This window comes from Python bivittatus, unplaced genomic scaffold, assembly GCF_059951505.1.
Source record: "Python bivittatus isolate LINGU-HERP-01145 unplaced genomic scaffold, Pbiv_v1 ctg000440_np1212, whole genome shotgun sequence".
In the NCBI taxonomy this organism is placed as follows: domain Eukaryota; kingdom Metazoa; phylum Chordata; class Lepidosauria; order Squamata; family Pythonidae; genus Python; species Python bivittatus.
Genome location: NW_028277063.1, coordinates 19705 through 47362, shown reverse-complemented (window position 1 = coordinate 47362; position 27658 = coordinate 19705). Strand labels below are relative to the sequence as shown.

The window sequence follows — 27658 nt, the reverse complement described above, 5'->3', positions numbered from 1 at the left end:
GGCTTATGTATGTTTATTGATCAGAACTCAAGTATATCTATTGGTCAGAACATGCACATATCTCTGGCTCTTGTATCAATAAGTACCATTTAGTTCTTTCCTTCTCTCCCAGTTTTCACTCGTGCATCATGCACTTCATTCACAACAGCAGGACGTATCTTATTTCATTCATGGTTATTAACGTATTACATCCATGAGGAAAAACCAGACCTATGACCTTGAATTCCAAATCTAATCATTCTACCCAAGAAGGATTAAAATAGCAGAGTTAAAAATTAATTCAGCCCTAGGTGCAGATTGAGAAATTGCTGAAACCTGTCAAGCACCCTGTCCCTGAAGATGAAAGCCAACTGGACAATGTTAGAAGCTAGACCATGTCATTGGAGAAAAAGCATGAGGAGGCGTTGAATGAAGGGCTGAATTCACTAACCTGTCTTCTGTCTCTTATCAAACTGTTTAACAGTACAGCATGCTAGACTCTCACTGACAGATTTAATTTAGATGACGTCTGGAAACTATGACAGTTTTGCTCTGTTTTTGGAGATGAGACCATGGGAGAAATGGTTTCCTTCTGATCTGTGAGTGTTATTCTCACTCAGCTATATTCCATAATGCCTTCATATAATAAAAGGTAACAATGAGTTTTGATGCCTAGGCCTTAATTTCCATGACCTCCAGTCATTCCATGCCCATCTTTCATCCAACAGGGGTGATTTGGAACAGAATGGCTTCCTGTTCATTCTCTCATGGCTACTCCCATTGTCAGGATCTACGCAAACCAGAATCTTCAATTGTTTTAATGTGCTTTGATTACTAACCATACTTTTGCTTTTATTGCTAACTATAGATCAATAGTGAAATGCTGGGAATGTTATTCTAACCGTTTGCTTGACCTGCCATAAAAGGAGGGGAAAGAGGAGGCCAGGTGCCGTTATCTCTATCTTGAACCAGACATCCAAGGCCAGGAGGTGTGAGAACTGGAGCAAGGCACGAAGAGCTGCAAGTGGGAATAGAAACCTAGAAGGGGGGGAAGTTGGGCTTAAAAAGACAAGGCTTTGCTACTTTGAGTCAGACTCAACAAACTATGATGCTGTGTGCTTCTCCTAAATAAAGAAATCTCTGATGGAACCTTTTGTCTCCAGAGGATTTACTGAACTTTGGGATTGAGTGTGCAGACTCTGACACCCATTAGCTATGTTTCCTAATGGATAATTCTAGCATGTATTTTTTTTCCTATTATTTGAATCATTACTTATTATTGGATATCTCTGATTTCAATTAAACAAATAAATAATCATTCACAGTTTATTTTCTGGTCAAATGTAGGGTCTTGAAACAGGTTTATTCAAATTCTATGACATCAAAAAATAGCCAGGTACCAACAACTGTAAATTTGTTTCCAATAATAATACATATAATCACTAGGAGTGAGGCTGATACTAAGGATTTAATTGGATTATACCAAAAGTATAAACCCATTGTCCTATATGTTTGCCTCTGTGTTTGTGTGCAAGTATGTATCTATCCATCTCCGAATGTGTCTTTATCACTGCATGTTTCATGCTACCTCCATCTCCATCTTTATTCTATCTATCTGAGAGTTTGATAAGTTAAGGCATCAGACTTGAAACCAGGAGACCATGAATGACCTTAGTCCAGGCACTCACCCTCAGCCCTTGGAGAAAGGCAATGGCAAACCCCTTCCCAAAATCTTGTGAAGAAAACTGCAGGGATTAGTGTAGGTGGTTGCCAAGAGTCAACACTGACTTGAAGTCACCAACAAATAAATAAATAAATAAAATGGTAAATAAAGTAATGAGATAATGAAATAGAGAAATCAAAATTATCTACAATATCTATTTATCTACATAGCAGTATCTCAATGACTATAGCTATCCATAAATCTACATCAGATTATAACTTGATTTATGGATATAATGATTTTCACACTTTCCTTGTGGCTCACCCTTTCCTGTCTCAGGAGGCCTCACATATTTTCTTGGTGCTGTGAATGTTGAAAACCTTTATCTGGGTGTCTCTCTCACTATCATTACAAAATTAGCCAGTTTGTCTCTTCCAAATCCTATGGGACTCCAAGGCAAAAGGATGAATTGGCCCTGAAGGATGCTATTAATATTCCCCATGACATTGCAACCCATGGCTGGAAGCCCCAAAGCTATGTGGGTTGATTCAATAGTATGTTGCACTCTCTGTTTCTATCTGAAAATCACCTAAGAAGTCAGGTCAGTCTGATCTACTTCAAGGATCTTGTTGCAGACAGGGGCATTTGTTTACAGAAAGAAGACATATATGGAAGATGTTGGTATTCATGGAGTCACTGTTAACAGTAATGCCTCAAGTGGTGTGCAAGAATCCTAGCATTCAATGTGACTTTGATGAGCCTCTTCCTATTCATCACACATATCATCAGCTTGGAGATGTTAACATTGCTGGCATTTTTTCTGTGTTTCTGACATTTTCTAATCCCACTGATTTTAGGCAACATCCTTCTCAGGAACTTCAAGATGGACTTATGTAAGTACATAATTGGTTTATTTTCAAGCTTTGTACCTGGTATTCAGTAACATGATGCTGAAAATATTTTCCTCTAAGCTGTAATAACAAAAGCTCCAGAAACACCCCTCTAAAAACAGGGTGTCTTGATCTATTTTAAAGCTAAATATCAGTTTCTTCATAAAGTGGGAAAAGGGCCAAAGCTGCATTAGAACAAATCATATCTGATTCTCTCTAAATATAGAATGTGGATATGGATTAATTTAGGGATGTAACTAGCACTAAAATCTGTGGGATCTATATTAGCCATGATTAACTTTTGTTAGTTGAAAGTACTGGCACCAAAATGTAGCCATTTTCTTGATATAAGGCATTATCAAGAAGCTAGGGCTTGATATTTGTCCTATCTCATGTATTAAGAAATACTGCTCCCAGCCTCAAGGCCAGGTTTGTTTTGTATTCAAGAAACCCCAGGTTTTGGAGTGTTGTATATGTGCTATGATTTTGCTTTGCACTTTCCGGGATCCTACCTGAAGAGTAAATGTAAACACATTCAACAAAGTGTTGTAATGAAAGTTTGCAAATGCAATAACAGACCCTTCTTAATGTATTGTTTATTTTTTGTTACAGTGTATCATTCCAGAATTACCAGCACATCCTTGCCTTAGTGTTTACACTAAAGGAGATCAATGAAAATCCCCAGATCCTGCCCAACGTCACACTGGGCTTCCACATTTATAACAGCAATTTCAGTCCAAGTTGGACCTACTTCGCCTCAATGATGCTTCTTTATAGGCAAGGCAGATTCATCCCTAACTACAAGTGTGGGGTCCCAAAAACTCTGGCTGCAGTCATTGGGGGACCTGACACCACTCTCCACATGGCAACTGTTCTGTGCATCTACAAAGTTCCTCAGGTGAGGTGTGTTGAAGGTATATGGCAGTACCTGAAAAGCCTAGAGTGTTACCTTTTATGATAAAGAGCATGGTTAAGATTGTATATAACCTTTTGGTAGGTACTTATCAAGGAAGCTTTAAAGGTGGCTGATAATTGATATTAATGAATTAAACCCAGTTACCAAACAATCATCCATTTCTTGTAATTCAAGTTTTCTTAAAGGTCCCAATAATTTATCTTGATAGTAGATAGAGAGAAGAATAAGTCTGGATGTGTATTTCAAAATAATAGTAATAACTCAGGATGGATGAACCCAGCACTTGGAGATCTTTTACTTCCTGGAGTGAGGTCCCTTTGTCCTCTAAACCTTGGGAAACTTCCCTACACTTCTAGTCCAGCAACTCTGTATACACCTTCAGAAGAAAAGCACAGAGTTATAAGAATATTACAAGTTACAAGAATAATATTTCTTGAAACCTAAGACTTAAATCTGGGTTGATGTTTGGAAATAAACACAACTATTTGGACAATATTTTAGTGTGTAAGATCAAGGACACACAAAAACTCAAATATGTACACAATTTAGAGGGTCACATGGACCTTTTGTATTGCATATGTTTTTGCTTTCTTTAGTTGACATATGGCTTTGCTCCAGTCATGGATAAAGAGACACAAGCTGTGTTCTTGCAACAAATGTTTCCAGATGAATCCCATCAACATAAGGGCCTTCTCCAGCTATTGATGTATTTTAGGTGGACATGGATTGGTGTTCTTGCTGTGAATGATGACAACGGAGAAAACTTTGTACAGGATGTGCTCCCCATGTTTTCACAGCATGGCATCTGCTTTGATTTCATAGAAGAGTTCCCAAATGTACCTTTTTATATTGATTATAATGAAGTAATGGGTAAAGGGATTCAAATATACCACCTTCTCATGAACAGTATAGCCAATGTCATAATCTTATATGGTGAGAGCAGGTCCATAACTTTTCTAAGAATGTACCTACAATTATCAGAAGTGGAGGATAAACCAAAGAAAACAAAAATCTGGGTTATAGCAGCTCAGACAGACTACACTTCAAGCTCCTTTCATAAATCTTGGGGCATCCATTTCCTTCATGGTGCTTTATCCTTTGCAGTTAACATGAAGGAGATCCAAGACTTCCAGGAATTTCTTGGAAACCTAAATCCAACCAACAACCAGCATGATCGTTTTAGGAAAGATTTCTGGGAACAGGCATTTGAGTGTTTGTTTTCCAACTCCGAAACAGAGGAATCTGAGAAAAAATGTACTGGACAAGAGAGGCTTGAGACCCTTCCTACATCTGTGTTTGAAACACGCATGAGTGGCCAGAGCTACAATATTTACAATGCCGTCTATGCTGTGGCACATGCTTTGCAATCTCTGTATTTATCCAAGTCCAGGCAAAGAACATCAGTGAAAGAAGGAAGGCAACAGTTTCGGAATCAAGTGTTGTGGCAGGTAAGAACTTAAGCAGAGAAATACAGAAACCTTCACCGTACCTGTAGTTGCAACATCTGTCCACAAACTCTAACAAGCAATATTCTCTAAGGGCATTGACATTAGGTCCAAAAGTAAAATATATTAATGACTTACTCAACTGAAATATTTATGTACATGCCCGTATTAAAAATTTAAAAAGTCATTCTATAAAATTATAGCCACATCCTTTATAATATGCTTCTCCCCATCAAATTAACTGCCATAATTTACATAATTGTAAATAGAGGGATGGAGGTGGTCCACTCCCTCCACATGATGTGCTGAAGCAGAGGCTTGGATACATTTTCTCCTAGGTGCTTTGATTGGAATTGGCATTGAGTTTCACCAAATAGGTTAAATTTCCAAAATTATATAATTTTGACCTGGGGAGGGGGGGACCATTGAGAAACAGCTTTTTAATTGTTCAAGGTACCATCATGTCCACTTTTCAAGGCATTCTCTGTGAGCAAGTTCTAATGCAAACCATGAATGGGGGAGAAAAGATTGATAATAATAGCGAGGCATCCTTCCTCAAAAGAGATTTGGGGTGCTGGAATGCTCCAATTCCATCAGGTCTAGAGCTCCTGTTTGTGGATCTCTTGCTGAGACTCACCTGCATTTCTATTATGCGTAATTTATTAAGAATTTTGATTATAATAGTAAAATTTAATGCAGACTAAATTTAAAGAAAGAGAAGAGAAAGAAGGAGTAAAAAGTGCAAGAAAAAAGAGAGAAAAGAAAGAGAAAAATAGGAATACAATAAGGAAAGAGAAAAGAAATATATAAAGAAGTTACTTCCAACCTTCATTAGAACAAGTATAAACAAATTTAGTGACCCTTCATCCCCTCTAAGTTTAGAAACATTTATCTCTTCATCCCATATCCCATCTGTTATCTATAAACAAATCCATAAAACATCATCTTTTCAGTCCTGGGGTCAGCAGAAAGTCTATAAAGTGTTACCAGAGGTAACAACATACCTTGTTTTAACCTTGATCAAATAAACCAACTTTATATTCCTTTCTTTTAATTCTAACAGTCTTAATCTTTAGTTCATTCAAATATTTTCACAGGATTTGATTTCTCTGCATTTCTTCTTTGTCCCATCTCACACAGTTCTTTAAGACTTTAACAAGTCTTTTTGTTAAAGTAGGAAAACTCCAGTAGGAAAAAATTATCCAGGTCACTCTCTTGGTTTGTCATTTGTATTTCCCTTTTAAATGTTAAAACCCACTCCAACTTCTTCTGTAGCTCCTGTGAAACATCTTTTTCTAAGTCATTCTCTTGGCCTGTCAGTTGTAAATCCATTTTTGATACCATCTCTATCTTGTCAGCTAAAATTTGTCCTACATCTGTCCTTTCTTCAATAACATCTTTTGGACATAGTCTATCCATAGAAGCAGACATCATACCTGACATTGTTGATATTGTGTCTATTATTTTTGATTCAAAAGTCTTCTTCAGTATTTTCATTGTTAAAACATTTTGCAACATTTTGCAGGTTTGTAAATCTTTCCTGTACTTAAATATTTAGTTCCCTCTAGTGTCCAGTATTTTAAATCATGAAATTGCTTATCTTTCTTTTGTCTTGTAAAAACCAAAATAGAATATTTTTCCCACAAGAAGCTGTTTGTTCTTTATAAATAATTCCAAAATCTTATTGTAAAAGTTTCAATATTCCAATTTTATTATATACCTTAGTCCATATGTAACTAGCTAAGATCAAAATAATATTTAGCTTTTTGCTGTTTTCAGATTCTGTAAATTCTTAAGCTTACGATTAAAATTTTCTTTCATTCAGGATTGAAGGCAGACTCATGAGGTGTTTTCAGACTTCTCAGTCTGAAGGTCTGTAATAGTTTAGAAATAGTTAATGAGAAATTTCCAAAAGTGATCAGAAAGTGAGGTTTGTGAACTTACTGTCCTTTAACAGTCTCCACTGCAGTTGCAAGCAAGATGACTAATCATGTTGTCTCTGGTGCTCAAACCCACAGAAAACAGCTGCCCTGCAGTTTCCTCACAAGCAGCAGCCATCTGGAGGCAATCTCCCATCCTTCCCTTGCCCAAAGAGGTTTACTCACTAGTTCCTCAGACTTTGCCACAGTCATCAGCTCTGCTTTTGTGGAGCTGTCTTCAGTTTGCCATACCTCCCTTGGAAGTCCCCAGACTAAGCTGCATTTCTACAGGCAGACATACAGAAGCATAGTTTTATAGTACATTAAAGGAGAAGAAAGAGAACAGCTTTGTATGTTTCCATGAAGAAGGTTCTGGAAGAAACACGGTAGGGTGTGAAGATGTTTTTATCTTTTTTACAAAGAGACGACCAAAGCAGGATGTTATTTTGAGCCCTTGCCAGACATATGTACTTTCATGGGAAGAAAGAATCATACAATTCAAAATGGGCATTTAGGCCATCTAAACCACCCCCCACTCCTACCCCCCATGCAGGATTTCAAATTCCTGCAGTCCCAGGTCAGCCTCCATTCAAACACATCCAGTAAAAAAAAAAAAAGGTCATTGCTGTTCTTCTCATCACTTTCCACTGGTGAATTCCTTCCACACTTACAAGTTATTTTTGGAAATTAATCTCCCTTTGTCTTCATGTAACTCAAACTCCATTATAGTATATTGAAAAAATGTAGAATGAATGAAAAAAACTATATTGGATGTGTTCCTTTTACATTCATTGCTGTCATTATTATAATATATTTTAGTAACTGCTACTCCTGTTTTCCATTGGTTAATGTCCCAGTAAATGGGAGTGAAGGAGGTAGTGCAATACACTGGAAAAAACACCTTTTTTGATTATAATTTATGGATATGGTTTAGAGGCTTCATGGAAGGTGTTAATTCATCTGATAATTTCAAATAATAAATCATACCTTAGATAGTTGTCCCAATCATCATCACAAAAGGTTCTGAAGAAATTATCAATTTTATGAAGTTTGAAATGGACTTCCCTTCCCTTCCCTTCCTCTCTTTCTTTATTTGTTTGTCTCTGTATTGTAGCTTCACTCTTATCTGAGAAGTGCCTCATTCAACAACAGTGTTGGTGAAAAGATCTCCTTTGACAAAAATGGAGAATTTATTGGTGGATTTGATATTATCAACTGGATCACATTCCCAAACCAGTCCTTTCTTAGGGTCAAAGTTGGAGGGATAGATCCCACAGCTCCATCAGACAAGTTCTTCAATATTTCTGTGGATTCCATCATGTGGCCTGTAGGCTTTAATCAGGTTAGGTGTTTGAATCTAGATCTGTCTGCCTTCATGTATGCTGTATTAAAAAAAAACACTTTTGATGGAATTTCCATGGCATCCTTTCTGAGCTAACCTAGATACAAATGCCCTGTGGAAGGAAAAAAAATATATGCAGTAATGTTCACATTTCAAATATTTGGTATAGAATGTTTGGTATAGTCAAATATTTAGTATAGAATGTAAAGACTGCAGCCTTTATTATTCAAAAAAAGAAAATGTTGGCCTTTTGTATACTCTACATTAGGTATGGACAATGGAAACCATGGTTTTGATGTAAAAGCTGCAGTCCTATCTACTAGATTTCTTCAATCTGGTGACATCTAAATTAATAAAATTAGAACCCCAGCATTCCCTACCCAGCCTAAAGATTGTATATTAAGAGTGGGGATGATGGTTATAGAAGGCCATAGATTCCAACAATGGTACATGTTTAATGAGTCAGTTGCAGAACAATTGCATTTCAGAATGATACCATCATACTATTTGAACTTGTCTATCAATCCCATCTTAATCTGTTGATTGCTCAGTAACAGTATATCTCCAAAGACTTCCTTTTCCAGCTATATCTTATAATATTCTTCTTCCTTTATGGATAGGCATCACCTTTTTCTTTGTGTAATGATCCTTGTGAGGCAGGATACAGCAAGGCCAAGAAAGAAGGGGAGCCATTTTGCTGCTATGCTTGTCTTCTGTGTCCAGAGGGAAAAATATCAAAGGAAAAGGGTAGGAAGATTCCAAATATAATGGGAATACGTCATTAGGGTACAACATTGTGTATAATCCACTATGTCCACTCCATTGTATTACTTTGCAGATATGGATGACTGTTCTCTGTGTCCAGAAGATCATTATCCAAACCCTGACAGAAGTATATGCCTTCCAAAGCGGATCACCTTTTTGTCCTATGAAGAACCCATGGGGGCCAGTCTTACTGTTCTTTCTCTTTGTTTTTCTTTACTGACAGCTTTGGTTCTCACAATCTTTATTAAATACAAAGAGACTCCCGTCATCAAAGCCAACAACCGGAATCTCACCTACACTCTCCTTATTTCCCTCCTCCTCTCTTTCCTTTGTGTGTTTCTATTTATTGGAAGACCCGATAAGATTGTGTGTCTCCTTCGACAACCAGCTTTTGGTATCATCTTCTCTGTGGCAGTTTCTTGTGTGTTGGCCAAAACCTTTGTTGTGGTTCTAGCATTCATGGCCACCAAACCTGGTTCCAGAATGAGGAAATGGGTGGGTGGAAGAATAGCCAGTTTCATTATTCTTTCCTGCTTCCTTGTTCAAGCCAGCTTTTGTGCTGCATGGCTGATAACCTCCCCACCATACCCAGATTTTGATGTGCACTCAATGTTCGAAGAAATCATCATGGGGTGCAGCGAGGGATCAGTCACCATGTTCTACTGTGTCTTGGGCTTTATGGGTTTCCTGGCCGTGGTCAGCTTCATTGCTGCTTTTCTAGCCAGGAAGTTACCAGACAGTTTCAATGAAGCCAAATTCATCACCTTCAGCATGTTGGTCTTCTGCAGTGTTTGGCTGTGCTTTGTTCCAACCTATCTAAGCACAAAAGGAAAATATATGTTGACTGTGGAGATTTTCTCCATGATCTCCTCCAGTGCTGGCTTATTGGTGTGTATCTTTTTTCCCAAGTGCTTTATCATTGTGATGAAACCCGAACTGAACAATAAGCGTCAGCTAATGAAAAGAAAGTTTTAAAAATTTGTCTTTTTTTCTAAAATTCTGTATATATACTTGTAGGAGATTTTTTTCACTTGTACATTGAAGACAGTGACCAGTATACAATTACATTTAGCACAAATGGACTTGCTGCCATATTTCAAACTTGGAGGCAAAATAGAGAACTCTAAATGGTGCAGGAGTTACTGGCCCTCTTTTTAGACCTATACAAATAATTCCTGTTTTCTTTAATTGGGGATTTAAATTTGTCATCTGGCAACACTGAATCCATAGCAGCTCAGGAGTTCATGGCCTCCATGGCAATAATGTACTGTCCTAAGTCATTGACTGGCAAACACATACCGGAGGACACACTTTAGGTCTGTTTTTTGTTTTGTTTTGCTTTGTCTTGGGGTGATTGAGTGAATCTGACTGTACATGGGTAAAAGCCTATATTAGGGATTACTGTGTGTTGAGATGAGTGACAAAATGTTAATATTTCTCCACACTTACTGTGTCACTTATAGCCATCCAGGAGTTCCGTTTAGGACAGCCTGGTATCTATTGTGTAGGGAGGGCACCTTGGAACATCTATTAGGGTTATTCAGGCCATGTGATGGATAAAGTCACTCAGATTCACTCTGACGTGGACAGGGCAGAGCAGGCTGAGAAGTCCAGGGCATTGTCTGGGGTTGTGATCTGGGATGAGTTTGAGCCGGTAACACCTGAGGAAGTGGACAATGTTCTCTGTCCTGTCAGGTCAGCCACCTGTTTATTGGCTCTGGGCCCTTCCTAGGTTGTAAAAGCCTCCTGCTTTGAAAGAGGCAGTCATGCACCCCCTCTTCAGGAGGCTTTCCTTGGATCCCATGGTTTTTGACAACCACTGACCAGTCTCCAACCTTCCCTTTTTGAGGAAGGTTATTGAGAAGGTGGCCAGTCTGCAGCTGATGAGAACCCTGGAGGAAACAGATTATCTAGGCCCATTTCAGTGTGGTTTCAGGCCAAAGTTTAGTACAAAAGGCAGCTTTGACTAATGACCTGTGGTGGAGCCAGGATGGCAGTGGTGCATCTTTCCTTGTGCTCTTTTATCTCACAATGGCTTTTGATACTGTCAACCATGGTATCCTTCTAAGCCAGCTCCATGGGTTGAGGATTGTGGGCACCATTTCATGGTGTTTCTCTTCCTTTCTCTGGAGCCAGTTCTGGTTGTGTTGCATGGGCTGGGGGTGAGATTGCTCTTATAGCTCCTCCTTTGTGGCATGCTACAGGGTTGTACTCTCTCCCCTTCTTCTCAACATCTACATGAAACTGCTGGGTGAGGGTATCTCCTGGTTTGGAGTTTGGTATAATCAGTATGGTTATGATACCCAATTATGTTTTTCAACCCCAGCCAGTCAAGGGAGGCTGTCAAGGTTCTGTCCCAGTTCCTGGAGGTTGAGTCCTATCAGCTAAAATGCATAATTAGCAGATTATATTATTAACATTTTTTTATTGTTAGCTTGCTGATTGGATGGTCCAAGAAAGCATCTTACCAATGGAGCAAGCCTGGTTAAGATCAGGTTTTTCTATTGCAGATCAGTGCATCACTCTGCACTACTTCTCTACAGGAGGGTTAGTATACAGTTTCCTCAGACTGTTCATTCTCTATAGGAGGGTTAGTAAACTCTGAAAGTATACTAGCCCTCCTGGAGGTGCTTTCTATGCTCTTTTTATAGATTTGAAAGTGGCAGTTGATTCAATGCCCCTTGAAATGTTGTGGCAAAAACTAACTCCATGAACTGCTGGCTCCTGCAACTAGCTAGTATGTTATATGAAGAGACTACAACACAGGTCCAGTGTTTAAATAATGGAGAACTGATTGACCCTATTCCAACTTCTAAGGGAGTTAAACAGAGTGCATCCTGGCCCCCCTATTATTTAGTTTTTACATTAAAGATATAGTTCAAGTTTTTACCAAAGCTGAATTTCATCTAGTGGACCAATCTCCATTCTGCTACATGCTGACAATGCTGTCATTTTGTCTGTTTTCCAAGTATGGCTGCAATGCAGCCTTTGTGCATTACCATCCTACTGCCAGTCTGAAATGCTAGAAATCGGACTTCCAGGGAAGCAATGCTGGACAGAAGACAGCTCCGCAAGAATGGAGCCAACGGCCACAGCACAAAGAGGAGCCGACGAATGGATCAGTTCCTTGGAACCCCTCTCTGGATCAAGGAGAGGACTGGGATCACCCACAGGTTTGCTCCACACAGAGTCTCGCCCATGAAGAGACTTCAACATAGTGATCTCCAGCGAGTTTCAGAGCTCTGGGAGCCAGGGGGAAATCATCCTGCCTAAGCCACAGTTCAGCACCTTCAAATGGACACTGGGTTTGCCCACTTCCTCTCTTAATTACCTTAGGAAATTGCTTGTTATTGATCTTTGGGATGTTAAGAACCTTCTGAAGGGCAAGCTTCATTACACTAGGAGAGCTTGCTTCTTTCCTAAATATAAATTTTGTACAATTGCTACATCAATTAGAAGTTTCTGGACCTGTTTCTCTTGGTGTATCTCATGCAAACTTGAATAGGTTTTTGTTTTGTTTTTCCCATTCCTTTTTTAAGTGGATGCAGTATGATGCATTTGTTTTAACTTCTCTATGTTTCGTACATGACCATATATTTTAATAAATCTGCATCAAGTGTGTATTAAGAAAGAAGTTTTCTAGCCAGAAACAGATACACATAAACAAGGACCACATTGATCAAAAGTTATAAAAGTGCACTCTTTGCTAGTAGAATTGGGGTTCCAGCTCTCTTGGGAGTCCTTTTCTTTTTTCCAAGCTTTCCCTCATGTATCATACATATCACTCACAATATCAAGACATAATTAATTTCATTATTGGTTAGTAGCATATTACATACATATGGAAAAACCTGACCTAAGAACTTGAATTTCAAAACTAATTGTTCATACTCAGGAAGGATTAGAGTAATTGAAATAAAAAGTAATTTAGGCCTAAGTGCAGTTTTAAGCATTGCTGAGGCCTGTCAAGTGTCCTATCCCTGACAATGATAGCCATCTGGATGGTGTTAGAAGCTAGACCATGTCAATGGAGAGAAAGCGTGAGGAGAAGTTGAATGAAGAGCTGAATTCACTAGCCTGCCTTCTATCTCTTACTGTGGTATTCAACAGAACAATATGCTGGGCTGTCACTGAAATGTTTTATTTAGATCACATCTGGACCTTATGTCAGTTTTGCTCCTTTTTTGGAAGTGAGACAGTGGGACAAATGGTTTCATTCTGATCTGTGAATGTTATTTTCAGACCACAGTATTCCATAATACCTTCATACAATGAAAAGTGCCTTTTGAATTTTGATCCATAGACCTTCATTCCCATGTGCCCCCTAGCCATCCTGTGCCCATCTTTCATCCAACAGTGGTGATCTGGAACAGAATGGCTTCCTGTTCATTCTCTCATAACTATGTTCATTAGTCATGTTTTCAACTGGATAATCCTAGCATGTATTTTTCCCTCTTAAGAGGATCATTATACATGTAATAAGCAATCATTGGGTATCTTTATTTACTAGTTGTGCCTTAGGCACAAAGCCAGCCAGAGACCTTGGGCCAGTCACTCGCTCTAAGCCCTAGGAAGAAGGCAACGGCAAAACCCTCCCTAAACTTTTGCCAAGAAACTGCAGGGACTAGTCCAGGCAGTCAGCAGGAGTCAAGACTGACTCAAGGGCACCAAAAAAGAAAGAAAAGTAAAGTAAAACAAATCATCTATCACGTATCTATCTATCATCTATCTAATCAATCTACCACAATGTCTATACCTATACATATATCTACATCAATTTGTATCTTGGTATATGGATGTGAAGAATGTTTTTCATTCCTTGACTTGCAACTCCTGCCTTCCTGCTTTAAGAGGACCCCACATGTTTTCTTTGGAGCTGTGAACATTGAAAATATAGACAGGTGACTATCATTATGACACTATCATTATGAAATTAACCAATTTGGCTGTTTCAAATCCTACAGGACTCCAAGGCAAAAAGAAGGATTGACTCTGAAGAATCCTATTAATGTTCCCCATGGCATTCAAACCTGGAAGCCCTCAGAGCTCTGTAGGTTTATTCAATAGTATGTCTCACTATCTATTTCTGCCTCAAAAACCACTGACAAGTCATGTCAGATTTTTCTACTTGGACACATTCAAGGATCATCTTGCAGTCAGTGGCATTTGTATACAGAAAGAAGACTTTCATGGAAGATGTTAGCATTCATGGGGTCATTGCTGATAGTAATGCTTCATGTGGTGTGCCAGGATTGTGGCATTCAATGTTAGGATAACCTTGATGAACCTGTTTCTGTCCATCACACATATCATCAAGCTGGTGAAGTTAGCATTGCTAGCATTATTTCTGTGTTCTTCATGCTTTCTGATCCCACTGATTTCAATCAACATCCTTCTCAGGGACTTCAATATGGACTTACTGTATGTAAGTACACGATTGATTTATTTTCAAGCTCTGTGCCTTGCCGTGCAATCACATCACGCTCAAAATGTTTTCCTGTAATAGCAAAAGCTACAGAAATATCCCTCTCAAAAACAGGATGCCTTGATTTATCTTCAAGCTACATTTCAGTTTCCACATGAAGTGGATAAAAAGGCTAAAGCTCCATTATAAGTCATTATATCCGATTATCTCTAAATATAGAATGTGTATACGGATTAATTTATAAAGATATAACTACCACTAAAATCTGTGGGACCTATATTAGCCATGATTAATTTTTTTCAGTTGATTTTACAGGTACCAAAATGCAGATGCCCCAAAGCTCTGTGAGTTGATTTGATAGTATGTTGCACTGTCTATTTTTGTCTGAAAAACATCTCAAGAAGTCAGGTCAGTCTGATCTACTTCAAGGATCTTGTTGCAGACAGGGGCATTTGTTTACAGAAAGAAGACATATATGGAAGATGTTGGTATTCATGGAGTCACTGTTAACAGTAATGCCTCAAGTGGTGTGCAAGAATCCTAGCATTCAATGTGACTTTGATGAGCCTCTTCCTATTCATCACACATATCATCAGCTTGGAGATGTTAACATCGCTGGCATTATTTCTGTATTCTCAACATTTTCTGATCCCATTTCTTTCAGTCAACATCCTTCTCAGGAACTTCAGGATGGACTTATGTGAGTACATATTTCATTTATAATCAAGTTCCATACCTTGCTGTTCAATCATATGATGCTCAAAACATTTTCCTGAAAGCTATAATAAAAAAAGTGCCTCATAAAAATAGGATGCCTTGATCTATCTTCAAGCTACATTTCAGTTTCCACATGAAAAAGCTGCATTTACACGAATCATACCCAATTATTTCTAAATACAAAATGTGGATACAGATTAATTTAGGAAGATGTAACTACCTCTAAAATCTGTGGGACCTATATTAGCCATGATTACCTTTTTTCAGCTGATTTTGCTGGTAATAAAATGCAGCTATTTCATCTGAATATAATGAATTCCTAGGCAGGTGGGGTTTGCTACTGGGCATTTCTCATGCATTAAGAAATAATGCTTCCAACCTCAAGCCTGTCTTACATTCACACACACACACACACACACAAACACACACACAATTTTGGAGTGTTATATATGTGCTAGTGTTTTTCCTTGCATTTTCCAGGATCCTAGCTGAGTAGTAAATGTTGTTGTTGTTGTTGTTCAGTCGTTAAGTCATGTCCGACTCTTTGTGACCCCATGAACCATATTGCGCCAGGCCTTCCTGTTCTTCACTGCCTCCCTGAGTTTGCTCACTTTCATGCTCATTGCTTCAGTGTTGCTATCTAACCATCTCATCCTCTGCCGTCCTCTTCTCCTTTTGCCTTCAATCTTTCCCAGCATCAGGGTCTTTTCCAAAGACTCCTCTCTTCGCATTAGGTGGCCAAAGTATCTGAGCTTGAGCTTCATTATCAGTCCTTCCAATGAGCAATCAGGGTTGATTTCCTTTAAGATTGACTGGTTTGACCTCCTAGCAGTCCAGGGGACTCTTAAGAGTCTTCTCCAGCACCACAGTTCAAAGAGTAGTAAATACATTGCACTAAAATACATCAACATATAGTACTGAAAGATTGCAGGTGCCATATTCTAAATCAGATCCTTCTTAATATATTATGTAACATTTGTTACAGTGTATCATTCCAGAATTACCAGCACATCCTTGCCTTAGTGTTTACTCTAAAGGAGATCAATGAAAATACCCAGATCCTACCCAATGTCACACTGGGCTTCCACATTTATAACAGCAATTTCAGTCCAAGTTGGACTTACCTTGCCTCAATGGTGCTTCTCTTCACACAAGGCAGATTCATCCCTAACTACAAATGTGGGGTCCCAAAAACTCTGGCTGCAGTCATTGGGGGACCTGACATCTCTCTCCACATGGCAACTGTCCTGTGCATGTATAAAGTTCCTCAGGTAAGATGTGCTGAAGATGTAAGGCATTACCTGAAGAAGCCTAGAGTGTTAGCTTTTATGATAAGGAACATCGTTCAGATTCTATACATTGTTTTGATAGGTACTCATTAAAGAAGCTTTAAAGATGACTAATAGTCCATGTTGATGAATTGAACCCAGGTGGCAGACAACCATCCATTTCTTGTAATTCAGTGAGCATTTGTTACCAAAGGTAAAGACATGGCATCTAAGAAGTCAAATATTTTCTTGGGTTAATAGCAAATACAAGATATTATTATGATCTAACTCAGGCAAATTATCTGTTTAATTTCAAACTCTAAATGAAGATAATCGTTCATCAAAAAAACAGAAAAACCAAGAATACATGTTGACTGAAAGAAGATATGGAGAGGATGGAAAGAGAAATGTTCCTTGAAGACCAAACAGAGATTTGTAACTATCAGGTTTCCTTAGTAGGCCCCAATAATTTATCTAAATAGTAGATGGAGGGAAAAAGTAGTCGGAATGCATATCTCAAGAACTCAAGCTGGATAAACCAAGCACCTAGGGATCCTTCTCCTCCTTGTGTAAGGTCCCTTTGTCCTCTGAGCCTTGGGAAACTTCACTTCACTTCTAGTATGGCAACACAGTATACTCCTCCAGGAGAAAAACCCAGAGTTTTGACCTATTGGAGAAGAAAATAGCTAGGGTGTTTTATGTGTCTTGGGCTTCCATGGATGCTTCTCTCTGTAGGCCAAAAGTGTCTCCAGAATCCTCTGGGAAGATTGGAAGGGGGAGAAAGAAAAGACCTTTGGGATTCTTAGACATTCATTTCTGCTTGATTGGATTAGCACAGAACCATGACTAATGATATCTCTGGCCAGATGGTAGGTAGTTTGGCACACCTAAATGTTCTGTAATCGAGACACTGGATTAAGGTTGAACTTTAATCTTTCCTTTTCTGGAACAGTCATTTTTATATTTTTAAAAAGAAAATTAGCACAATGAGACTTCTTATATACACACACACACACACACAAATCTTCACACCTAAGACAAAAATCTGGATTGATATTTGGAAATAAACACAAGTATCTGGACAATATTTCAGTATATAAGGTCAAGAACAACCAGACACAAATGCACTTACACGTATTCAGAGGATCATTTAGACCTTCTCAATTGCATATCTTTTTGCTTTCTTTAGGTGACATACGGCTCTGCTCCAGTTGTGGATAAAGAGACACAAGCTGTGTTCTTCCAACAAATGTTTCCAGATGAATCCAACCAACATAGAGGCCTTCTCCAGCTATTGTTGTATTTTAGATGGGTGTGGATTGGAGTTCTTGCTGTGAATGATGACAAAGGAGAGAAATTTGTACAAGTTGTGCTCCCCTCATTTTCCCAGCATGGCATCTGTTTTGATTTCATAGAAGAGTTCCCAAATATAGCTTTTTACATTGATTATAATGAAGTAATCAGTGAAGGAGTCCAAATATACCAAGTTCTCATGAACAGCACAGCCAACGTCATAATCTTATATGGTGAAATTCAATCCATAGAATTTCTGAGAATGTTCCTCCAATTGTCAGTGGTGGAGGATGTACCAAAGAAGACAAAAATCTGGCTTATAACAGCTCAGTCAGATTATACTTCAAATTCCTTTCAGAATTCTTGGGACATCCATTTCCTGAATGGTGCTTTATCCTTTGCAATTCACACAAAGGAGGTCCAAGACTTTCAGGAATTTCTTGGAAACCTAAATCCAACCAACAACCAGCATGATCGTTTTAGGAAAGATTTTTGGGAACAGGCATTTGAGTGTTTGTTTTCCAACTCCGAAACAGAGGAATCTGAGAAAAAATGTACTGGACAGGAGAGGCTTGAGACCCTTCCTACATCTGTGTTTGAAACACGCATGAGTGGCCAGAGCTACAATATTTACAATGCAGTCTATGCTGTGGCACATGCTTTGCAATCTCTGTATTTATCTATGCCCAGGCAAAGAACATCAGTGAAAGAAGGGAGGCAACAGTTTCAGAATCAAGTGTTGTGGCAGGTAAGATCTTAAGCAGAGAAATACAGAAACCTTCACCATATCTGTAGTTGCAACATCTGTCCATAAACTCTAACAAACAATATTCTCTAAGGGCATTGACATTAGGTCCAAAAGTAAAATATAGTAATGACTTACTCAACAGAAATATTGACATGCCTGTATTAAAATTTTAAAAAGTCATTCTATAAAATTATAGCCACATCCTTTATAATATGCTTCTCCCCATCAAATTAACTGCCACAATGATCAGCACATTAGCTGTACAATATTGCCCTTAAAAACACTAGGAGAACTTTTACACTTGTCTACTGTAATGGCCACCTTTCTGGCCTTTTGTAGGGAAAGTTCTGCAACATACTTAAAAGAACAGCAATTCTGCCCTCGTGGTGAGTGGGAGGTTAAAATTTTGGGTCATCTTTTGCTTGGCTGCCTATTTGTCAGAGACCTCCACGATACGTATATTTCCTCATTCATAACAGAGTAGCCAGGCAGGAGAGAGGCTGATTACCTTCGTTTATTGCTAAGCGGCCAGGAGGCAAGGATTTCAGACATTGTAGCCCTGTACTGTATCCGAGCTATGATTGAACGAAAATGACTCCTAAGTCAGGTGGTTGTAGGGACCATCTAAGTTACTGTCACTCAATATATCTCGCAGTCTCTTCTTCCTCTCCTTAAAATATGCATATACCAATTCAGTTTCCCTATTTTTTTTTTAATCTTGCTTCTAGTTTGTTGAATTATAATTCAATTCAAATCCTAATAGGCTTTATAGCAAGTATAAGGCTGATTACAAGTAAGGATAATTTTAAATTGTTATAGCCTTATACATCTTAGTATTTCTTGTGTATTTGCCTATGGTTGTCTACCTTGATTATTTATAGCATTTGGTATACCAGTTATATTTTGATAGATTTTTTACTGGTTTTATATTTTATATTTTGTAATATATAATAATAGAGTATAATATAATAATGTTATTTTGCAATATAATTTGATTGATAATCCATTTTTATTTTATTTTATTAATGCAATATTTTACTTCTATTTCGGAGTGCTTGTTATGTTATTTGTTTGATGCTGCTCTACAACCAAAATAAAAGCCATAAAAGAAACATCAAGTATGAATCCCTCCCTCCCTCCCTCCCTCCCTTGCTCTCTTTCTCTCTCTGTGTGTGTCTCTATTTTGTAGCTTCATTCCTTTCTGAGAAGTGTCTCATTCAACAACAGTGTTGGTGAAAAGATCTCTTTTGACAAAAATGGAAAATTCATTGGTGGATTTGATATCATCAACTGGATCACATTCCCAAACCAGTCCTTCCTTAGGGTTAAAGTTGGAGCGATAGATCCCACAGCTCCACCAGACAAGTTCTTCAATATCTCTGTGGATTCCATCACATGGCCAGTAGGCTTTAATCAGGTTAGATGTATGTCTGCTTTCCTTTATATAGCATAAAATAATATTTCTATTGATGGAAGTTCCATAGCATCATCTCTGAGGTAACTTATGTACAAATGCCCCAGAGAAAGAAAAGAATAAGAATGTTTACATTTCACGTATTTGGTATAGAATATTGCACCCTTTTCTTTCCCTTCATGGGTCCTCTAAATTAGGTATGAACAGTAAAAACCATGCTCTTCTAGTTTTAACTACTAGGTTTTTTCAATCTGGTGACATTTAAATTAAGAAGATTAGAACACCATCATTCCCTAACTAGCACAGAGATCATCTATTGAGAGTGGGGATTATGGTTATAGAAAACCATAAATTCAGAATCAGAATCAGAATACTTTAATGGCCAAGCATAAAATATATACAAGGAATTCCAATAATGGTAGATGTGTAATGAGTCCATTGCAGACTAATTATTGTTTCTCAAAAATGACATCATGCTATTTTAATTCTCTTTATCATTCCCATTTTAATCTGTTGATTCCCCAGTAACAGTATCTCTGCTAACATTTCTTTTTCCACTATATTTTAAAGTATTATTTTTTATTTATGGATAGGGAGCACCTTTTTCTTTGTGTAATGAACCTTGTGAGGCTGGATACAGCAAGGCCAAGAAAGAAGGGGAGCCATTTTGCTGCTATGCTTGTCTTCTGTGTCCAGAGGGAAAAATATCAAAGAAGAAAGGTAGGAAGATTCCGAATATAATGGGAATAAGCCATTAGGGTACAACATTGTGTATAATCCACTATATCCACAACTGTTTTTTTTCCCCCCCAAGACATGGATGACTGTTCTCTGTGTCCAGAAGATCATTATCCAAACCCTGACAGAAATATATGCCTTCCAAAGCGGATCACCTTTTTGTCCTTTGAAGAACCCATGGGGGCCAGTCTCACTGTTCTTTCTCTTTGTTTTTCTTTACTGACAACTTTGGTACTCACAATCTTCATTAAATACAAATACACTCCCATTGTCAAAGCCAACAACCAGAATCTCACCTACACTCTCCTTGTTTCTATCCTCCTCTCTTTCCTTTGTGTGTTTTTATTTATTGGGAAACCTAATAAAATTATGTGTCTCCTTCGGGAGCCATCTTTTGGCATCATCTTCTCTGTGGCACTTTCTTGTGTATTGGCAAAAACCTTTGTTGTGGTTCTAGCATTCATGGCCACCAAACCTGATTCCAGAATGAGGAAATGGGTGGGGAGAGGAATGGTCAATTCTATTCTTCTTTCCTGCTCCCTTGTTCAAACCAGCTTTTGTGCTCTATGGCTGTCAACCTCTCCACCATACCCAGATTTTGATATGCACTCAATGTTCGAAGAAGTCATCATGGAGTGCAGTGAGGGATCAGTCATCATGTTCTACTGTGTCTTGGGCTTTATGGGTTTCCTGGCCGTGGTCAGCTTCTCTGCTGCTTTTCTAGCCAGGAAGTTACCTGACAGTTTCAATGAAGCCAAATTCATCACCTTCAGCATGTTGGTCTTCTGCAGTGTTTGGCTGTCCTTTGTTCCAACCTATCTAAGCACAAGGGGAAAATACATGTTGGCTGTGGAGGTCTTCTCCATGATCTCCTCCAGTGCCGGCTTATTAGTATGTATCTTTTTCCCCAAGTGTTTTATCATTGTGATGAGACCTGAACTGAACAATAAGCATCAGCTAATGAAAAGAAAGTTTTAAAATATAATCTGCTTGCCTCAAATCCTGAATATGGGTCTGCTGGAGAATGTTTCCAAATGTCCATTTAAGCCTGAGACCAATACACAATTATATTTGCCTTGTGTATTGTGGGTACTTATTACATTTTGGGAGAAAGTACTAGACTATACAAATATGATTGTGCAACAAATACTAAAATTTTCAGAGAATAATATTCTTTTGAACTACGTATATGCCTAGTACGTGGATTTTGACAACCAGACAACGTAAATGGATTCTCCGTGTCCTTCTTATGCCCAAAAGACTGATATTGTGACATTGGAAAGATGAAAGTATGGTCCCATTTATTCAATTGATTGAAAACCTGATTATACTTGCTACTTATGAGCAGATTGCCTATAGACGTAGACTTTGTATGGACAAGTATAATGAAATATGGGACTCATTTATACAAAATACACTGGGTTAAAAAAAAAACAGGATAATGATATAACTATTAAAAATATATATGCACCTGAATAGTATTTGTATTAGATAAGCATATATAGAATTGGACCTGTACTCTGTTTGAATGATATATTAACCTTTTTGTGGTTCTATTTTTTCACTTTATGTTAAAGCACTTTTATGTATTTTTTTTCCTTTTTTGTAATTAAAAAAATAATTTTAAATTAATTTTAAAAAGTATAGCCATTCTCAATAAAAGTAATTTTGGCCTTCCTGTAGACTTCATTTCCTGGTCTGGTCAGCTTAGTGGGGCTGACAGATACACATCATCAGAGGTAGTCACCAACAAAGAAGGGGATAAATTGAAAAGACCTTCCAGTTGGCTACCTGGCTGTGCTTCCTCCATAGCAAGGAGCACGAGATCTCCCGCAAAGAAATTTCTGGCAAATCCAAATCTACTCCATCTGATGTATAATAGATTTTAGTATCCAGTGTACATATTGGCCCCTTTATAATAAATTCACTGTAGTGTGTTCAGTGAATACAAAAGCATGTATTCATATGGTCATATGACCAAACTGTATTTTAGCAGGTTCAGTACGGAAATTAGAAACAAGGTTTCTCTCTACCCCAAGCATATGTATAATTTCTCTGAGGTAGGAAGGGCAGAAAAGGAAACATTTTCTAGAAGAGAATCTGTTGCTTCAAGTACTTTTTAAGAAAGATGCTTTCCGGCTAGTGACAGATACACATACAAAAGAACCATATTGATCAACCATTATAAAAGTGCACTCTTTGCTAGTGGAATGGGGGTCTCAACGGTCCTAATAGAAAAGAGCAGGATTGAAGGTTTACTCCAGTGTTCAAATGCTGTTTGTGAAGTAGTAGAGGTTTGAGAATGTGTTGATGTAGATGCCTGGGAGTCTAAGTTTAGAATTGTGTGCATGAATATTGCATCTACTTTCTGGGCAGTGAGATTTACAACATCAGTTTCTTACAATAAAAACAGACAGTGTCAGGTCCCTCAACCTCCAGGGCTCCATTTCCTCATCTATCATTAAGACAAAATCTAGACTGGAGTTCTTGACTCTCTAAAGCTAGCGGGCCATTACAATTGATCTGGGTCTGTTGTGCTGCCACTTCCCTTTCTGCTACCAACTGTTCCCAGATGTGGGTACCCATTTCCACGACCGCTTCCAACTCTCAAGCCTTCAATGCAGATCTGTTTCCATTCATTTAGTATGTATATCTGGCAAAAAGTTCTGAATGAAAGACTGGGTTATAGATGCAAATGGATTGTTACCAGAGTAATGCTGGAGGATAGTTCAGGAAGTGGTTTGGGAATCCCCAGGATATTCCTCTAGTCCTTGGATGACCTTCTGTATTTTTGGACCAGTTGTGTTATGCAGGAATCATTGCAATGAACTTCAAAGGTGACTTGATAGTCATTGTGTCTTTCTTGGGTGCTGGGTTATCATGTCCTGTGTCTTAGAGGAAGCAAGGTTCCAGGGGATTTTCAGTTCTGCCTTTAGTGAGAAGGGCACCATTTTTGTTGAAGAATAAGCAATCCTGAAGGTAGCATTTCTACATCCCCCAAAGTTAGGCAATATACTCTGAAAAGTTGGGCTAGCTTTTGTGAAAGCCTCTGAATTTGGAAAGATTTTATTCCAATTCATCATATCTCTGGGGTTCAGATTACAGCAGGCAGTCCCTCTTAGAGGATAAATAATCGGTTAATTATCAATAATAGGTTTTTCAGGACACCTATGAGAATAGAGTCCTGAAAGGTTTTAAGAGGTTATTACAAAGTTTGGCAAATTGTATCCAGATCGTAAAGGTTTCAGATGTCTGCATATGATGATGCCAAGAGATTCATGCTCTGCCACATCCCAGTATAGTTTCATAGCAAGTGCAGGAGCAATCTGCAATTCTAGACCTGAGTAGGGAGTGGGGAATGGCTCTAGAGAACTGGAAGGAGTATTGGGCAACAGTTGGAACCCTGATGGTATTTTACATATCAGATGAAATGAAATTGGTGGCATGTTTGACTGGACATCAGAAGCCATCAGTCTCAACCAGGTTGTTGGCATGCTAAGCTGATCAGTTAAAATTATCGAATTCACCAGGGTCAGTGACATGCAACTGTGGAGGCTTCTGGTCCTAGAGAATATGGCAACAGGTCCAGACAAGTGTTTACTGTATACTCATTTATCCTAAGATCCTCAGGAACACTGGGGAAAAATCACTCACATTTAGGAAAGAAATGGTCCTGCTGGAGCTGTAGTCAATGCAGTGTAGGGAGGTAGAGCTGCAACATCTATTCTACCTTTGCCTGCACCTCCCAGAGATTGAGAGCTCTAAGCTGGTTTGGATTGCTCTCCTCTAGACTCAAATGCCAATGCTCCAAAACCCTTAAATGAAAAATTATGCCATCAGAAACTGAAACTCCTTTATGCCCAATGGCCTTATATAATTGGCATAAGTCAATGTTGTCCAAACTTGGCCACTTTAAGATGAGTGGACTTCAACTCCCAGAATTCCCCAGCCAGAAGTCCACTCATCTTAAAGTGGCCAAGTTTGGACGACACTGGCATAAGTTGACCTAAATCCTCCTTTGCCAATTCGCTATCTGGAAGAATACCATGCTCTGCTTCTACCCTTAACAATTCTCCTGTTGCACAACTTGACCAATTTTTTCCATCCTTTAGAATTTGGGATGATAAAATTAAGGAATGTATGATAAAACGGGCTAAGAATTTTGGTTACACTATTCAAATGGATTTACGAGAGAGAAGGTGGTTAAAAGGGTTGAAATTCACATTGTCTTACAATTTAAAAGAATTTTTTTATACAATGATGTACCGTTGGTATATGTCCCCAGAGAAATTGTTTAAGATGCATAAAGGTTCTTTTCATTACTGCTGGAAACAGGAAAAGCATGAAGGAACATTTTACCATGCATAGTGGACTTGTGAAAAAGTGAAAAAATACTGGATACAAGTCTATACAATGATGCCAAGAATTTTAAAATGTAATACTCAGTTGAAACCAGAGATTTTTTATTTTTTTTTTTACTAGGACTTGTGGACAGTCAAGTAGAAAAGATTTGTGGACATTTCTATATGTAACTGCAGCAAGCTACTATATGGACAAAGATGGAAGACTACAGAAATACCCGCAACAGAGGAGTGGACTGTGAAAATGGGAGAACTTGCTGAAATGGCTAAATTGACCAGTCTGCTTAGGGAAGGAACAACAACTTTTATAAAAGACTGGAAACCTTTTATGGGCTTTTTGCGGAAAACGGACAAAAATGAAATAATGATTTGGGGATTTACTGATTAAAAAGAGGTTGCTTACAAAAAGAAGGGAATTTTGATTTGTAATTTGGTAGGGTGGAAATGGTAATAATCATGCTTGTAACTGCTGTGAGGAAAATCAGAAGTCGGTTCTTTAGATATTTTTCTTTTTCTTTTTCTCTGTTTCTCACTTTTTCTTTTATCATTTATACCTTTTTCTTTTTTCTACTTTTTTATTCATGTTTCTATAGTTTTTTTTTAATTCTGGTTAAAAAAAAATTCAATAAAAATTTTGTGAGTATGTGTGTGTGTGTGTGTGTGTTTTCCTACTAGCCCAAGGCATTAATTTCACTAAGCCATCACCAACTCAGATAGATTGCATGTGCAAGGTATCAGCTGATACCAAGGCGTCGATTGCATGCCTACCAGTCAAAGATGCTGAGGCATCTAAGGTTAATCAGGTATTTTGTGATGAACTATTACGTCAGTTACAGAAGAAGGTTATTTTCCAAGCTCAGCTGTGTATTCAAAAGATCATACCAGACGTTAGAGTTCTACTTTCATTGTTCCTATATGTATTAGCAAATAGGATTGCATAAGGGCTGCTAAATAGATTTGGCTGCTCTGCAATTCCTGCATTCTGGGCTTTTGTTGTTTTGTTTTCCAGGATACAAAGATACAAACATTTCCAATCTACAGTACAATTAAAAAAAAAAAAAAGACTATCGCTAACTTGCTCCCAATAATTTTTCTTTACTTTTACAGTCCGCTGCAAATTTTCCAGTAAGAAATAATAAGGATTCTTATTGTTCCAGGGTTATGCATTGTTGATGTACACACAATGCCTGACACTGGTCAGTACATTTCTCAGTCTGAGAACAATTCTGCCCAGAGATATCTAAAGTCTTTTACACTCTTTTCTCAGTGGGATAAACCAGGAGGCATCTGTATCCTTATACATGCTAGGAATGCATCATATTGTCTACCTGTTCTAGACAGACTTTCTCATCAGGTTAGTGTAGGTTAGAACAGAAAAAGATGAACAAAGGTGGTTGACTCAGAAAGAGAAATGGAACAGAATTATTTAATTCCACTTCCCAATCTTGCTACGGTCATGCCCTCCCTCCCACGCAGAGTCAGAGCTTATGGATTTTATTTATTTATTTATTTATTTATTTATTTTTACATTTGTATGCCCCCCATCTCCCCCAATGGGATATTTATTGATTAGAGGTCTGGCACTTTCATGAATAAGTAACATGTTGTTCTTTCTTCCCTTCTCAGCTTTCACTCATCCACCATACATATCGCACCAGCAAGAAACAATTTACTTCAGAATTTTTAGTGACGCATTACACCGCATAAGGAAAAATCAGATCTATGACCTTGAATTTCAAGTGTAATTGTTTCTACTCAAGCAGGATTAAAGTAGCATCATTAAAAGGAACAATGTGAGGGATTATCAGGCAATTTTTGTTTAGATTACATCTAGACATTGTAAGAATTAGGGTTTGGGCTTATGATCACTGGGTCTTTCTTGTGTCTGCTTAACTATCCTATTTCTGTCTTTGATCCAATAGTGGTGATATAGAATAAAATGGCTTCATGCTCATTCTGGCATGACTTCTTTCATTAGTCATGTTTCCAAATGGAAAATTACAGCATTTCCCCCATTAACCTGATTAGAAACAGTTAATATGATCAGAAAAAATATTTTCTGCTCAAAGATGGGACACTTAAACAGGCCTGGTCAAACTTTGGGTGTCCTTCAATAGTTTTATAATAGTCCAAGTACCAACAATACTAACAAATTACCTCCAAAGTGTTGACCAGAGAAATATTCAAAACTGTATAAAAAGACCTCAAGTCAATGCTGGAAATGTGAAAAACATGAAGGGACATTTTACCATGCATGGTGGACTTGTGAAAAAGCCAAGAAATTTTATGTACAAATACACACAATGATACAAAGAATTTTAAAGATTAATAATGCAAAGAAAAAAAGATTTTTTTTTAATTGGGACTTATGGATACTTACTTAGAAAAGACTCATGAAAGATTAATTTTGTATATGGTAACAGCAGCAAGATTATTATATGCACAATGATAGAAGAGTTTTGAAATTCCCACAAGGGATGAACGGATCATAAAAATGTCAGAACTAGCCAAAATGGCAAAATTGTCCTGTTTGGTCAGGTAGAAAGCTACAAGTGCTTTTTGAAAAGACTGAAAACCTTTTATAGACTTTTTGTTAAAAGAAGAAAAAAATGAAATGATTTATGGATTTAATGATTGAAACAGGTGAGAATGAAATAAGGGGTTGAAGGGATTCCTGGAATAGTTAAGTGGGAGGAGAGATGATAGGTTTGTTAATATCTGTTGAAGAGAAGTTATATTTCATAACTTTAGTTTTCTTTTTTGCTTTTTTCCCTT

The 27658-nt window shown here is 37.9% G+C and overlaps 2 protein-coding genes across 2 annotated transcripts; both read left to right on the top strand.

Moving 5' to 3' along the window:
* Window positions 1-2350: 2350 nt before the first annotated feature.
* Window positions 2351-9894, top strand: LOC103056281 (vomeronasal type-2 receptor 26-like). The gene is made up of 6 exons (XM_088142358.1): window positions 2351-2535; window positions 3145-3430; window positions 4045-4896; window positions 7927-8154; window positions 8775-8901; window positions 8993-9894. Exons 1-6 carry the CDS (start codon window positions 2351-2353, stop codon window positions 9892-9894), a joined length of 2580 nt encoding a protein of 859 aa, XP_087998484.1.
* A 4965-nt stretch (window positions 9895-14859) lies between these two features.
* LOC103056521 (vomeronasal type-2 receptor 26-like) lies at window positions 14860-21500 on the top strand. Its single transcript, XM_088142357.1, has 6 exons — window positions 14860-15044; window positions 16047-16332; window positions 17519-18370; window positions 19560-19787; window positions 20378-20504; window positions 20599-21500. The coding sequence occupies exons 1-6, from the start codon at window positions 14860-14862 to the stop codon at window positions 21498-21500; spliced, it is 2580 nt and encodes an 859-aa protein (XP_087998483.1).
* The last annotated feature ends 6158 nt before the right edge of the window (window positions 21501-27658 follow it).